The 12,132-nt window shown below is 41.9% G+C and overlaps 1 protein-coding gene across 1 annotated transcript; it reads right to left on the minus strand.

The window, feature by feature from the left end:
• Positions 1 to 279: 279 nt before the first annotated feature.
• Positions 280 to 11,775, minus strand: LOC132826586 (C-type lectin Cal-like). The gene is made up of 6 exons (XM_060842544.1): positions 11,765 to 11,775; positions 10,695 to 10,777; positions 9,282 to 9,430; positions 2,766 to 2,894; positions 2,578 to 2,683; positions 280 to 368 (listed from the first exon to the last, which is right to left on the minus strand). Exons 1-6 carry the CDS (start codon positions 11,773 to 11,775, stop codon positions 280 to 282), a joined length of 567 nt encoding a protein of 188 aa, XP_060698527.1.
• Between the last annotated feature and the right edge of the window lie 357 nt (positions 11,776 to 12,132).

Below are 12,132 nucleotides of genomic sequence, written 5' to 3' on the forward strand. Positions count from 1 at the left end.
TCCTTTGCAGAAATGAATTATAAACTATCCATGTCCCTGTCCTGCTGTCTCCTCCCCAGTATAGCATTGAAAGGACAGATGGGTAGGAAACATCAGTGGGACAGGAAGGCTGCTATAAACTAGACTCACAGTAACAAACACACAACTCATGATGCAATTTTTATTCTTGGCTGAGAAACTAAGTCAGTACAGTCATCATTGGCTGTGACCGCAACTACAAGCAGATTGAGGCACTACATCCACTCCCAGACAGGATCCATGGAGCAGTGATAGACTCTTTCACTCGCAGCAGGGAGACGGCAGTTTGTAGGAGCAAAGGAAACACAATTTTGAATCACAAAGCAGATCGTTCCAATCAGGTGTCCTTGCTGGAGAAAAGAAAAGAGTTCGGTAAATCAGACAACTATTTGTGTGATTGGTTCCTTCTGTGTTTTTGAGAGTATCAATGATCTTGTCATTTTCCCCATTGCTTTATTTAGAGCATTGGTAGTAACCCTAAGCCACAGGGTGATGATGTGTAAATACCACACGATGGAGGTCAGTACCAGCGCACCCACATCAGTGATCACAGAACCAGTTTTTGATCAAATTTGCTCTGGACTCCAGCCCTGAATTTTATGCAGGACCTCAGCTCGGCTGAGAATCTATCCGATGGAACCTTTGCAGATTAATGGTTCAGCCTCTGTTTCGGTCTCTTCTGAAATGCAGCTGGTTCAGTTACTAGTGATTATAGTAAAAGACTCAGGCACAAGCTTAATGGGGGCTGCTCGAGATTCATCTAGGATGGGTTAAGACTTGTCAAATAGAAAATGGCTGCTTGAGTGAAGTCTGAATTAAATGTCCAGAAGTCTTCTCAGAAGGCGTAGAATTTCATAGAATCTCTACAGTGTGGAAATAGGTCATTTGGCCCAACAAGTGCATATCAACTCTTCGAGGAGCATCCCACCCCGATCCTACTCCTGCATTTCCCGTGGCTAATCTTTGGATTGTGGGAGGAAGCCAGAGCACCCAGAGGGAAGAATATTCACACAGAGAATCACCCGAGGCAGGATTTGAACCCGGGTCCCTGGTGCTGTGAGGCAGCGGAGTTAGCCACTGAGCCTAGGGACTATCTGAGGAACCCAGGCCACCTTGCATGTTGACCATCCATCAGTTCTGAGATTCTGCAAGGCCTGCCAAGTGCCATGTGCCTTACAGGCAAAAGAAGAGGCAGAAGTGAGAAGGCTGGAAATTGAAGGAATCATCAAACCGATCCAATTCACGGAATGGGAAGCACCGGTTTTACCAGTTTTGAAGCCTGATGGGTCGGTGCACCATTTTGGGGATCTTAAATCAAATTTTCGCAGCTGAATAAATACCCAATCCATGAGTTAGAGGATTTATCCACAAAGCTGTCCTTCAGCAGGACATGAGCCACACTGAATTGCAATTGCAGTTTGACGAGGATTCCCAGTTAATACCCACAAGGTTTTGTACCAGTATACAAAACTGCCATCTGGGGAATCATAATAGGTGTAATTTTCAGCAGATGTTGGAGAACATTTTGCAAGGTTTACTTCAGGTCAATATTTACCTTGAAGATGTTGTAATAATGGGGAAAACCAATAAGGAACACTGAGAGAACTTGGACATAGTCCTTTAAATGTTTTTCCTAAGTGGGACGATGCCTTACAAGTGAACCAGGAATGTTCCAGGTTCCCCAAGTGACCTACTCGAGTTCCACCCATTGGAAGATAATGTGAGGGTGATCAAACATACCCCAGCTCCCATGTCTGTCCAGGAACTCAGCTCATTCCTTGACCTGGTAATTTATTACAGAAAGTTCAAACATAACCTGACATACATCCTGGTGCCGTTGCATCAACTTCTAATGCAGGGTCAGCTTTAGAAATGGTCTCAGACATTCCCAAGCTTACAACGAAGTAAAGTTGAAGTTATTATCCTCAAAGGTGTTGGCATTCTACCATCTCCATATGGCATTGGGGTGGTATTAGCTCTAATGTGGCTCAATGGCGAGAAATACCCAACAGCTTACACATCCAAGTCTTTTGCTCACGCAGAGCATAAATCACCCAGATAGAATACGAAGGAGATTCGGAGTCAGAAAGTTCCATCAATCCCTTTTGTGGGTTAAAGTTCATGCTAATCATGGACCACAAACCCTTACTCAGTCTGCTTAAAGAGGACAAAGCCAACTATGAGAGAGAAAGCTGGGCTTTATTTCCTGCATGCGTGTGTGTTCGCATTGAGTATAATAACCTACTTCTACATCACCAACTATGTTAAATCAATGAAGACTTCAATTGATAAGTTCTGTTATGAGAATAAATCAACGATTTATTAAGAAACCTGATTGATGGCTCTTTGTGCTTAAAACCTGCTATAGATAAAGCTTTCAATTGATCATCTTGGTAAAATCAGTATAATGTTTTTCCAGTTATGTTATGACTGGTGAAATACTGCGACTGAAACAACAATAGCCTTGGTCGTAAGAAACTCAACCACACGGAGTCCAGTTAGAATCTCATTCATGGATCTATTTGCCTTTTCCTTAGACATTTGACAGCATTGACTTACCAACGAAATGCACACAGTGTTCTTGACCATGATAGTTATCGGGTTGCTCCTTGTCCCAATGAGTAAAATCTGAAGAAGATCCATCAGTCCAGAGGAAAGAGTTCTCCTGTGGAGATATAAGTTCACACTGAAAAATATATTGTTTGCTTCCCCTAAATAATGTGATGCAACAAGACCAGCAACGTTACCTTGTAGATATCGTTGAAGCCGATCCAAGTTCGTTCTGTTTGAGAGAATTTCTCTGCAATAATACGATTCTGCTCCTCCCAGTGTATGGAAGCAAGATGACCACCAGGAGCCAGCGTTCGGCAGTGCAACTTGAAATGATTTTTAAAAAGACAATTTATTGCTGGCTACATTTTTACATTGAACATATACAATTATGTTTCTCCACCAGGTTAATGTTGAAAATTTGCTGCAATTGGCATTAATTTTTCTTTTATGGACACATTGCTTTTTCCCATTATAAAATTTCACTCAAAAGGTGTGGATAAGAAATGCAATGCCTTTGCAAAGATTTACTATTTCTGATCATCAATCTATCTAACGTAGTTATGACATTTCCAAAAACCACGCTAAAAATAAAATATTATGGAAACCCTAACAACGAAAGACTCTTAATAAATTTATCTGCTACAGCTCCAAGTGGAAAGTACAACATTTGAGTCCACGATACAGCACAGGAACTGGCCCATCAGCTCACCAGCTCTGTGATGACCATGGTACCATTCTAAATGCATCCCATCTGCCTGTATATGGGAGGATTCCTCTATCTCCAGCCTGCTCGTGCGTCTGTCTCAATAGCTCTAACACATATCTGCGACTTTCCCTGGCAGTGTGTTCCAGCCGCCAACTGTCCCCTCTATGAAAAGCGTGCCTTGCACAGATCCTTTAAGCCTCTCCCGCCTCAGCTTAAACCTATGCCACCTTGTATTTGACATTTTCACCCTGAGCATTTCTGCGCAGATCATGGTGGCATTCTGAAGTAATCCCATCTGTCTGCATATGACCTGTCTCCCTTTATTCCCCACCTGTACATGTGTCTGTCTAAATATTTCTGAAATGTAGCTATCATAGCTGCACCCACCACTTGTCCTGGCAACGCATTCCAGTCACCTACCATCTTCTGTATAAAAAAACCTTGTCTTGCACATATCTGTTACTATGCAGAAGACAAACCCCTCTGCTAACACCCAGAAAAGCTTGACTCACTTTGTAATCTGCTGGAGTGTGAGTGAGTGAAAGAGACCTCCTAATTTCCACTGTTTAAAGAAATATAACAATGTATTTTCCTAACTCTAACAGTGAACACTAAGCAAAAACTAGTAACAGATCCAAGCCTCACCTTTTTCTTAACTAATTATTGTTTGACTTCAACTCTACAAAACTGTTGCTCCAATAAGACAATTATTAAACATTACATTAATTTCATCCCAAGTCCAAACAGACTCTTACACTGTCTTCCCTCCAGCCATCAGAAAGTTACTTCCTTCTCTCCTTCCTATTCTGCTGTCTTCTCCCTGCTTTCTTACTTTCTGCTGCTTTTCCAGGAAAAGATACCTTCTGATAGATAGCGTCTTCTGAGACATCTTTGAGAGCAAGATGTTCATTTCTTCAGATGATGGTTGCTCTCTGTCAGTTGCTTTGACCAATTTTCAAAACTCCCTGGTATTTTATACCCCCCAACATCATACCTTCTCATTGGTCTGATGTTGTCAATGCAATAAATTCAAACTCAATTGGGTTTAGCATCCTCGGCGTAATTTAAATTAAATGGTTAAATTCAAATTGTTGTCAAAACTGCAAATAAAACTCAGGTATCCATTGAACAGCCAATAGTTACATGTATGTATTTTGGAAAAGCCTGTCTGTAAACTGGCAGCTGGGGCTGTACTTTAAATTCAGAAAACCCTTTCTATCTTAAACTGACCATACGCTCTTTTGACCTTGAAACATATCCTTCAAACTTTTCCCCCTCGCCTTCAACTTATTCCACCTACTATTTGACATTTACACCCTGGGAGCAAGATTCCGACCTCCTCCATATCCATGCCTCTCATAATATTCAAACCTTCGGTCAGGTCGCCTCTCAGCCTCTGATGCTTTAATGAAAACCATCCACGTTTGTCTTATCTCTCTCTACAGCTAATACATCCTGATAAACTTCTTTTGCACTCTATCCAAAGCCTCCACATCCTTCCGACAGTGTGGCAACCAGAACTGCACACAATAGTTCAAATGAGGATGAAATCTAATCTAATTTAATCTAAATAACGGTCTCCTTTGATGTTACAGCCCTGGGTACACAGACAGAACCTAGGTCTCTGGTGCTGAGAGGCAGCAGTGCTAACCACTGTGCCACTGTGCCGCCCTCTATAAACCTCTATCAAGTCACCCCTCAGCGTATGACATTTCAGGGATAAAAGCCCCAGCATGTCAACCCCCTCCTCTAACCCGAACCCTCCAGTCCCTGCAACATCCTTGTACATCCTTTCTGGACCCCCGCAGGTTTACCAACATCCTTCCCTTAGCAGGGCAATCAGAATTTTGGTGCCATATTCAGTGAACCACGGACTGACACCCCAAGTTCCCTCTGTGTATCAATGTTAATAAGGGGCCTGCCATTTACTATACACTTGTTTCTTGCATTTAACCTCCCAAAATGCATCACCTCACACTTGCCCAGATGACACATTATTTGCAATTTCTCTGCCCAACTTCCCAATTGATCTTTATTCTTTGACAACCTTCCTCACTACTCCATCAATTTTTGTATCATCTGCAAGCTTACCAATCAGACCATCAATGTTTTTTCTAGATGATATATTCTATTTATCTATATAACAAACAGAGGTCCCAGCACTGATCCTGGCAGAACACCACTAGTCATAAACCTCCAGTCAGAAAAGCACCCCTCCAAAACTACCCTCTGTCTTCTATGGACAATCCATTTTGTATCCAACTTACTAACTCATTGTGAATTCGAAGTGATTTAATCTTCTGGACCAAGCTCCTATGAAGGGATTTTGTCAAATACTTAAGTAAAGTCTAAGGAGACAACATCCACTGCCCTAACCTCATCAATCATCTTGGTCACTTAGAGTCATAGAGTCATAGAGTCATAGAGATGTACAGCATGGAAACAGACCCTTTGATCCAACTCATCCATGCTGACCAGATATCCCAACCCAATCTAGTCCCATCTGCCAGCACCTGGCCCATATCCCTCCAAACCCTTCCTATTCATATACCCATCCAAATGCCTTTTAAATGTTGCAATTGTACTAGCCTCCACCACTTCCTCTGGCAACTCATTCCATACACGTACCACCCTCTGCATGAAAACATTGCCTCTTAGGACCCTATTATATCTTTCCCGTCTCACTCTAAACCTATGCCCTTTAGTTCTGGACTCCCACACACCAGGAAAAAGACTTTGTCCATTTATCCTATCCATGCCCCTCACAATTGTGTAAATCTCTATAAGGTCACCTCTCAGCCTCTGACCCTCCAGGGAAAACAGCCCCAACCTGTTCAGCCTCTCCCTATAGCTCAAATCCTCCAATCCTGGCAATATCCTTGTAAATCTATTCCGAAACCTTTCAAGTTTCACATCATTCCGATAGGAAGGAAACCAGAATTGCATGCAATATTCCAGTAGTGGCCTAACCAATGTACAGCTGCAACATGATTTCTCAACTCCTGTACTCAATACTCTGACCAATAAAGGAAGGCATATCAAATGCTTTCTTCACTATCCTATCTATCTGTGATTCCACTTTCAAGGAGTTATGAACCTGCACTCCAAGGTCTCTTTGTTCAGCAACACTCTCTAGGACATTATCATTAAGTGTATAAGTCCAACTGAGATTTGCTTTCCCAAAATGCTGCACCCTGCATTTAACTGAATTAACCTCCATCTGCCACTTCTCAGCCCATTGTCCCATCTGATCAAGATTCTGTTGTAATCTGAGGTAACCTTCTTTCCTATCCACTACACCTCCAGTTTTGGTGTCATCTGCAAACTTACTAATTGTACCTCTTATGCTTGTATCCAAATCATTTATGTAAATGACAAAAAGTAGAGGACCCAGCACCGATCCATGTGGTACTCCACTGGTTACAGGCCTCTAGTCTGAAAAACAACTCTCCACCACCACCTTCTGTCTTCTGCCATTGAGCCAGTTCTGTATCCAAATGGCTAATTCTCCCTGTATTCTGTGAGATCTAACCTTGCTAAACAGTCTCCCATGGGAAACCTTGTCAAATGCCTTACTGAAGTCCATATAGATCACATCTAACACTCTGCCCTCAATCCTCTTTGTTACTTCTTCAAAAAACTCCATCAAGTTTCTGAGACATGATTTCCCATGCACAAAACCATGTTGACTATTCCAAATCAGTCCTTGCCTTTCCAAATACATGTACATCCTGTCCCTCAGGATTCCATCCAACAACTTGCCCACCACCGACGTTAGGCTCACTGGTCTATAGTTCCCTGGCTTGTCCTAGCTACCATTCTTAAACGGTGGAACCATGTTAGCCAACCTGCAGCTTGCTCAGTAAATGCAATCAAAATTGAGACACAAGACTTCTCCTGCTCAGAGTCATGCTGGCTATCTCTGATAAATCCATTGCTTTCCAACTATGAGTAAAAAAACAAAGATATGTAATGTATTATGTGTAGAATATATGTGAAAAATATTGCCTGACAGGAAGGCATAAAATTAATTGATGACGCAGACATCACTGACCAAGTGAAAGAGACCTGAGGAAGCCACAAAAAATAAATTTCCAGTCAACAAGTCAAACCAAATATTAAACACATTTGTGCATTTTTGAGAATGCCTGAATATATAGCTGAGTGGCTGTAGATTTTTAAGCAGTATCTGGCTTTTCAATGGGCTGGGAACAGATCTTCAAAATGAACCATGTTTTCTATGATCTGAAGATCAGAATTCCAATCCTGGTCCCACAGAATTCCCACACCATTTATTTTGCAGGACGTTTCCCTGGATGATGATCAGATCAGGCACATGCTGATTTCACTCTCCTCCAATCCAGAGAAGCTCAGATCAGTTAAAACAGGCAATGACCACAATAGACAATAGATAATAGACAACAGGTGCAGGAGTAGGCCATTCTGCCCTTTGCGCCAGCACCATCATTCATTATGATCATCCACAATCAATATCCTGTTCCTGCCTTATCCCCATAACCCTTGATTCCACTATCCTTAAGAGCTCTATCCAACTCTTTCTTGAAAGTATCCAGAGACTTGGCCTCCACAGCCTTCTGGGGCAGAGCATTCCACACACCCACCACTCTCTGGGTGAAGAAGTTTCTCCTCAATTCTGTTCCAAATGGCCTACTCCTTATTTTCAAACTGTGTCCTCTGGTTCGTGACTCACCCATCAAAGGAAACATGCTTCAGAACACCTTCAGAAAGAATGAATCTATACATCTCCCTTTGATATTCAATGAGATTATCATCACTGAATCATCCTCCATTAACATCACAGTACCATTTGTCAGAAACTGAACTGGAGCAGCATATAAATAAATAAATAAATACCTGTTTCTACAAGGGCAGAGCTCTGGAAGTCTGCTGTGATTAACTCACTTCCTGACTCCCCAAAGCCGGTCCACCACTTGCAAAGTAGAAGTCAGGAGTGAGAGGGTGTACTCTTCAGTTCCTCAGATGAATACAGCACCAACAAAGCTCAAGTAGTTTGAAAGTATTCAGGAGAAAGCAGCTCACTAGATTGGCACACCCAGTAGGTACCTTGAACATTCACTCCCTCCATCACTAATGCAGAGTGTATACCATCCAAGGGATGGATTGCAATAACTCAGCAAGGCTACACAAACAGCATCTTCCAAACCTGTGACCTCTTCCATCTAGAACAAGAATGATAGTAGTTATATGGCACCACCATGAAACCACACATCATCTTGTCTTGTACCTGTAATCTCTTTTTCTTCATTATTGCTCGATCACATCCTGGAATTTTCTTCATTACAACATTATACGGTGCACCGACACTGCAGAGGCTGCAGAATGTCAAAATGGCAGCTCACTACAATATTCTCAGGGCCAATAGAGCTGGGCCGTAAATGCTGACTGAGCTGGAATTGTCCACATACAAACAAAGGCCATAAGGACATGGGTAGCCATCTTGCCCCTTGAGCCTGTTCTGACGTTCAGTTACATCATTGCTAATCTGCAGCCAACTCCATATACCTACCTAATGCCCCTTCCCCTTGGCAACCTTGCTTAACAAAAATATTATCTATTTTAAATTTAACATGAACAACAGATCCAACATTCACTGCTGTTTGTAGAACAGAGTTCTTGCTATAACAAACCCTTTGAGTGTCGAAGTGCTTTCTAACCTCTCTCCTGAACGGTCTGGCTTTAATTTTTAAAGTATGTCGCCAATCCAACAAATGAATAAGTCAAGTCTCACTGTTGTCCTTAGATGAATAAGGAACCCTCTATGTCTGGCAGATTCATGTCACAGCTCATTACCCTCCTCATTTGCTTTGGGATATTATGGAGTTCACGTTACCCAGGTAATGTATACACGGCTTCAGAAACATCCAGGAATATACAAGAAGCTTCTTTCATTCTGTGTCCAGTCATTTTAGAAATGCTGAGGAACACAACCCAATACCTTACAATGGAGATTCCAAGGACTTACCTCAGCATCAATCCAAGTCTTTGGCTGAGAAACAAACTTGTAGCAATAACCAAAATAAACGAAACCACCAGGACAATCCCCTTTGCCATTGAGGCTACGTTTCTCCAGATTCTGATCCATACGTGTTGAATTCAGTGTCAGTTGAGCATCTGCAGATTAAAACAAGCTGCAATAATCACATCATTAACAGTTGATTGCCCCTTCATGAGGCTAGAAACTGGTGAGCACATGGTCGATGGGGCCTGCCTCAGAGTGAGACGTTCCACCTGACTGCAATAACCTTCTTCATGCTCACTCTGTTTATTTTTGTGGAAACAAAGAGAAAGTACTGTACAGAAAGATGCTGTTTCATCCAGTTAGTCAAAGACAGTGTTTATTTCCCACAGGAGTCCCCTTCCTTTCTGGTCACTTCCTCGAACAATGTCACCAATTAACTTCATTCCCTTCTGCTTGTCTACTTTCCCCTCAATGGGGACTGTGGGCTCTGTTTCTAGCGCACCGTATAATCGCAAGTTCCACATTCTCAATGCTCTGGAGGAGGTCATTTCATATAAATTCCTTAATTGATTTGTCGGTGATGTGCTTATATTTTATGAATCCATCTAAAGTATCATCAAACTTTTTTTACTCCAAATTTTCACCCTTCATTTGCCTTCATGGTTCATCTCAGGCTGCCCCCTCCCTTAACATTTCTATTTCTGAGGTGACACTGTCAATGGCAGAACTGGATAAATGTACCAGCTCCCACTGATGCCATCATTACACATATTCCTATGTCACATTCCGTAGGGAATCTGTTCCATTTGGTTTCTCTGTCCTGATGATGCCACGGTCAATACTAATATTTCTGATATCTCTCCTGTTTCTTCCCAAAATGAGAGTTCACTCCACAGTGGTTGGCAATCCCTCCAACTGTCCCATTTCCCACACTTCCCCAATTCCTTTCATTCCTTCATGTTATAAAGTTTCCCTTACCTCATCTTCCACCCCTCAGATCTCCATATTGTTCACATTATCACCTCATATTTCTGCCACTTCATTCATTCCCATCCCCATTCAGCATTGCAGGACCCTGGACAATTTTTCAAACAATTGACCTTTGGCTGCAGTCAGTATTTATGAGGCCTCATTCTCTACCTTCTCACAGACAGCGTTCTTCCTACACTGTACTTTTCCATTAGGTTGAGAGAAAGCTTTGCCCTCTTGTGTTGGAGTGTGTCTGACTGACACTTCAGGACAGTGACTGTGAGCTGCAGGGTCTCAGGTAACAGAGACTTGCTGCAGGTGCACTTATCCCGTTCAGTCTGACTGCCCCAAATTCCCAGCTTCTGTGGGAACGCTTTCCACATGACAATTTACATCTCGATTTTCGTTTGCTATGGTGGATTTTTGGAGACAAGAGAATCCATTTACCTGCCGCATTACTGATGAGCAATACACTCAGCAGCAAAACTCCAAACAGCTTCATGGCTGAGGTGAAGTGCCTCTCCTCAAATCTGAAATAGAAAAAAGATTCAACATTAACATCAATACGTCAGGATAAAGGTAGGAATTTCCTGCTCCCATTGTTACCTCTCTCTTTCCCAGATGATGGATGTGATGGGGTTTTGATTGCTACTTCCAATATATATCATCAGCTGTGAGGAGCATGGAATCATTGACTCAAATCTGATTGGCTCAACCATTCATGATATCAATATTATTGTTGAATAATCGGTGGCTGACAGCCAACAGGATATTCAAATACAGGATATTCAAAAATGTTCAAAATATTTGATGTGCTACACCTGAAAATTTATGATGTGACATTGTGAGTGCTGAGTGAGAGATGGAATTGGCAGTCACAGTTCCCAACACCATAATCAGATTGCACTTCAGAAAATAGGATTTAATAAATGTGATTGGTGCAAACAATTAGGATTACTTATTATTGTTATGAGATGAAGTTCCCAGAATAAAGGGATAATATTCACAAAACTTGATGTTAAATTTAGTTTTTGTGTTCCACAGAAGAACTTTGGAATGTTTTATTCCGTTAAATGTGCATGAAATTATTAGTTGTTGTTTCCTTCTTTTTCTGACAATGTGGTTAAACCACTTGTTTCTTGGCTTATTCAGTGGAGGGTTGGAGCTATAGGGAGAGGCTGGATAGACTTGGATTTTTTTTCAGTGGAGTGTTGGAGGCTGAGGGGTGACCTTATAGAGGTTTATAAAATCAAGAGGGGCACGGATAGGGTGAATAGCCAAGAGTCCAAAACAAAGGGACATTGGTTTAAGGTGAGAGGGGAAAGATGTAAAGGGAACCTGAGAGGTAATGTTTTCACACAGAGGATGATGTGTGTATGGAATATGCAGTGACAGGAAGTATAGAGATAGGTACAGTTACAACATTTAAACAACATTTGGACAGAGACATGAGTAGGAAAGGTTTAGCGGTATATGGACCAAATGCTGGCAAATGGGATTATTTAACTTTGGGATACCCGGTCGGCATGTTTTCTGAAGAGATACATGTATTAGTGCCTCTGCTGTCCCTGTCCAAACTCCTATCAATAGGCACCAGTGCAATGAAGCCTAACCAGGTGTAGGAGCATAACCCCTGACCGAGGACAAAGGCTCAGGAGGCGGCAGGATTCAGGCAAGTGGAAGACTTTATTCTTATTCAAGCAACAGCTGGTTAATGCAGGGAGAGGGTCAAAGACCTTCCCCAAATCTGACCTCGATGTGAGAACTCAGTCACTCCCTTTATCTGTGGTTCAGATCGGAAGAGAGAGATCAATGATACGCTCTGATTGTTACAGTCAAATACAGCATTTTTATACATTTTGTGTTACAATAATCACATAGATCA

The sequence above is a fragment of the Hemiscyllium ocellatum genome, chromosome 23 (genome assembly GCF_020745735.1).
Source record: "Hemiscyllium ocellatum isolate sHemOce1 chromosome 23, sHemOce1.pat.X.cur, whole genome shotgun sequence".
Classification (NCBI taxonomy): domain Eukaryota; kingdom Metazoa; phylum Chordata; class Chondrichthyes; order Orectolobiformes; family Hemiscylliidae; genus Hemiscyllium; species Hemiscyllium ocellatum.

Excerpts from the sequence above, each read along its gene's own strand:
- LOC132826586 (XM_060842544.1), bottom strand. Across the intron at positions 2,684-2,765 it reads GCTTCAACGATATCTACAAG|GAGAACTCTTTCCTCTGGAC; the intron begins GTAACGTTGCTG and ends ATATCTCCACAG. Across the intron at positions 369-2,577 it reads ACACTGTGTGCATTTCGTTG|CAAGGACACCTGATTGGAAC; the intron begins GTAAGTCAATGC and ends TCTTTTCTCCAG.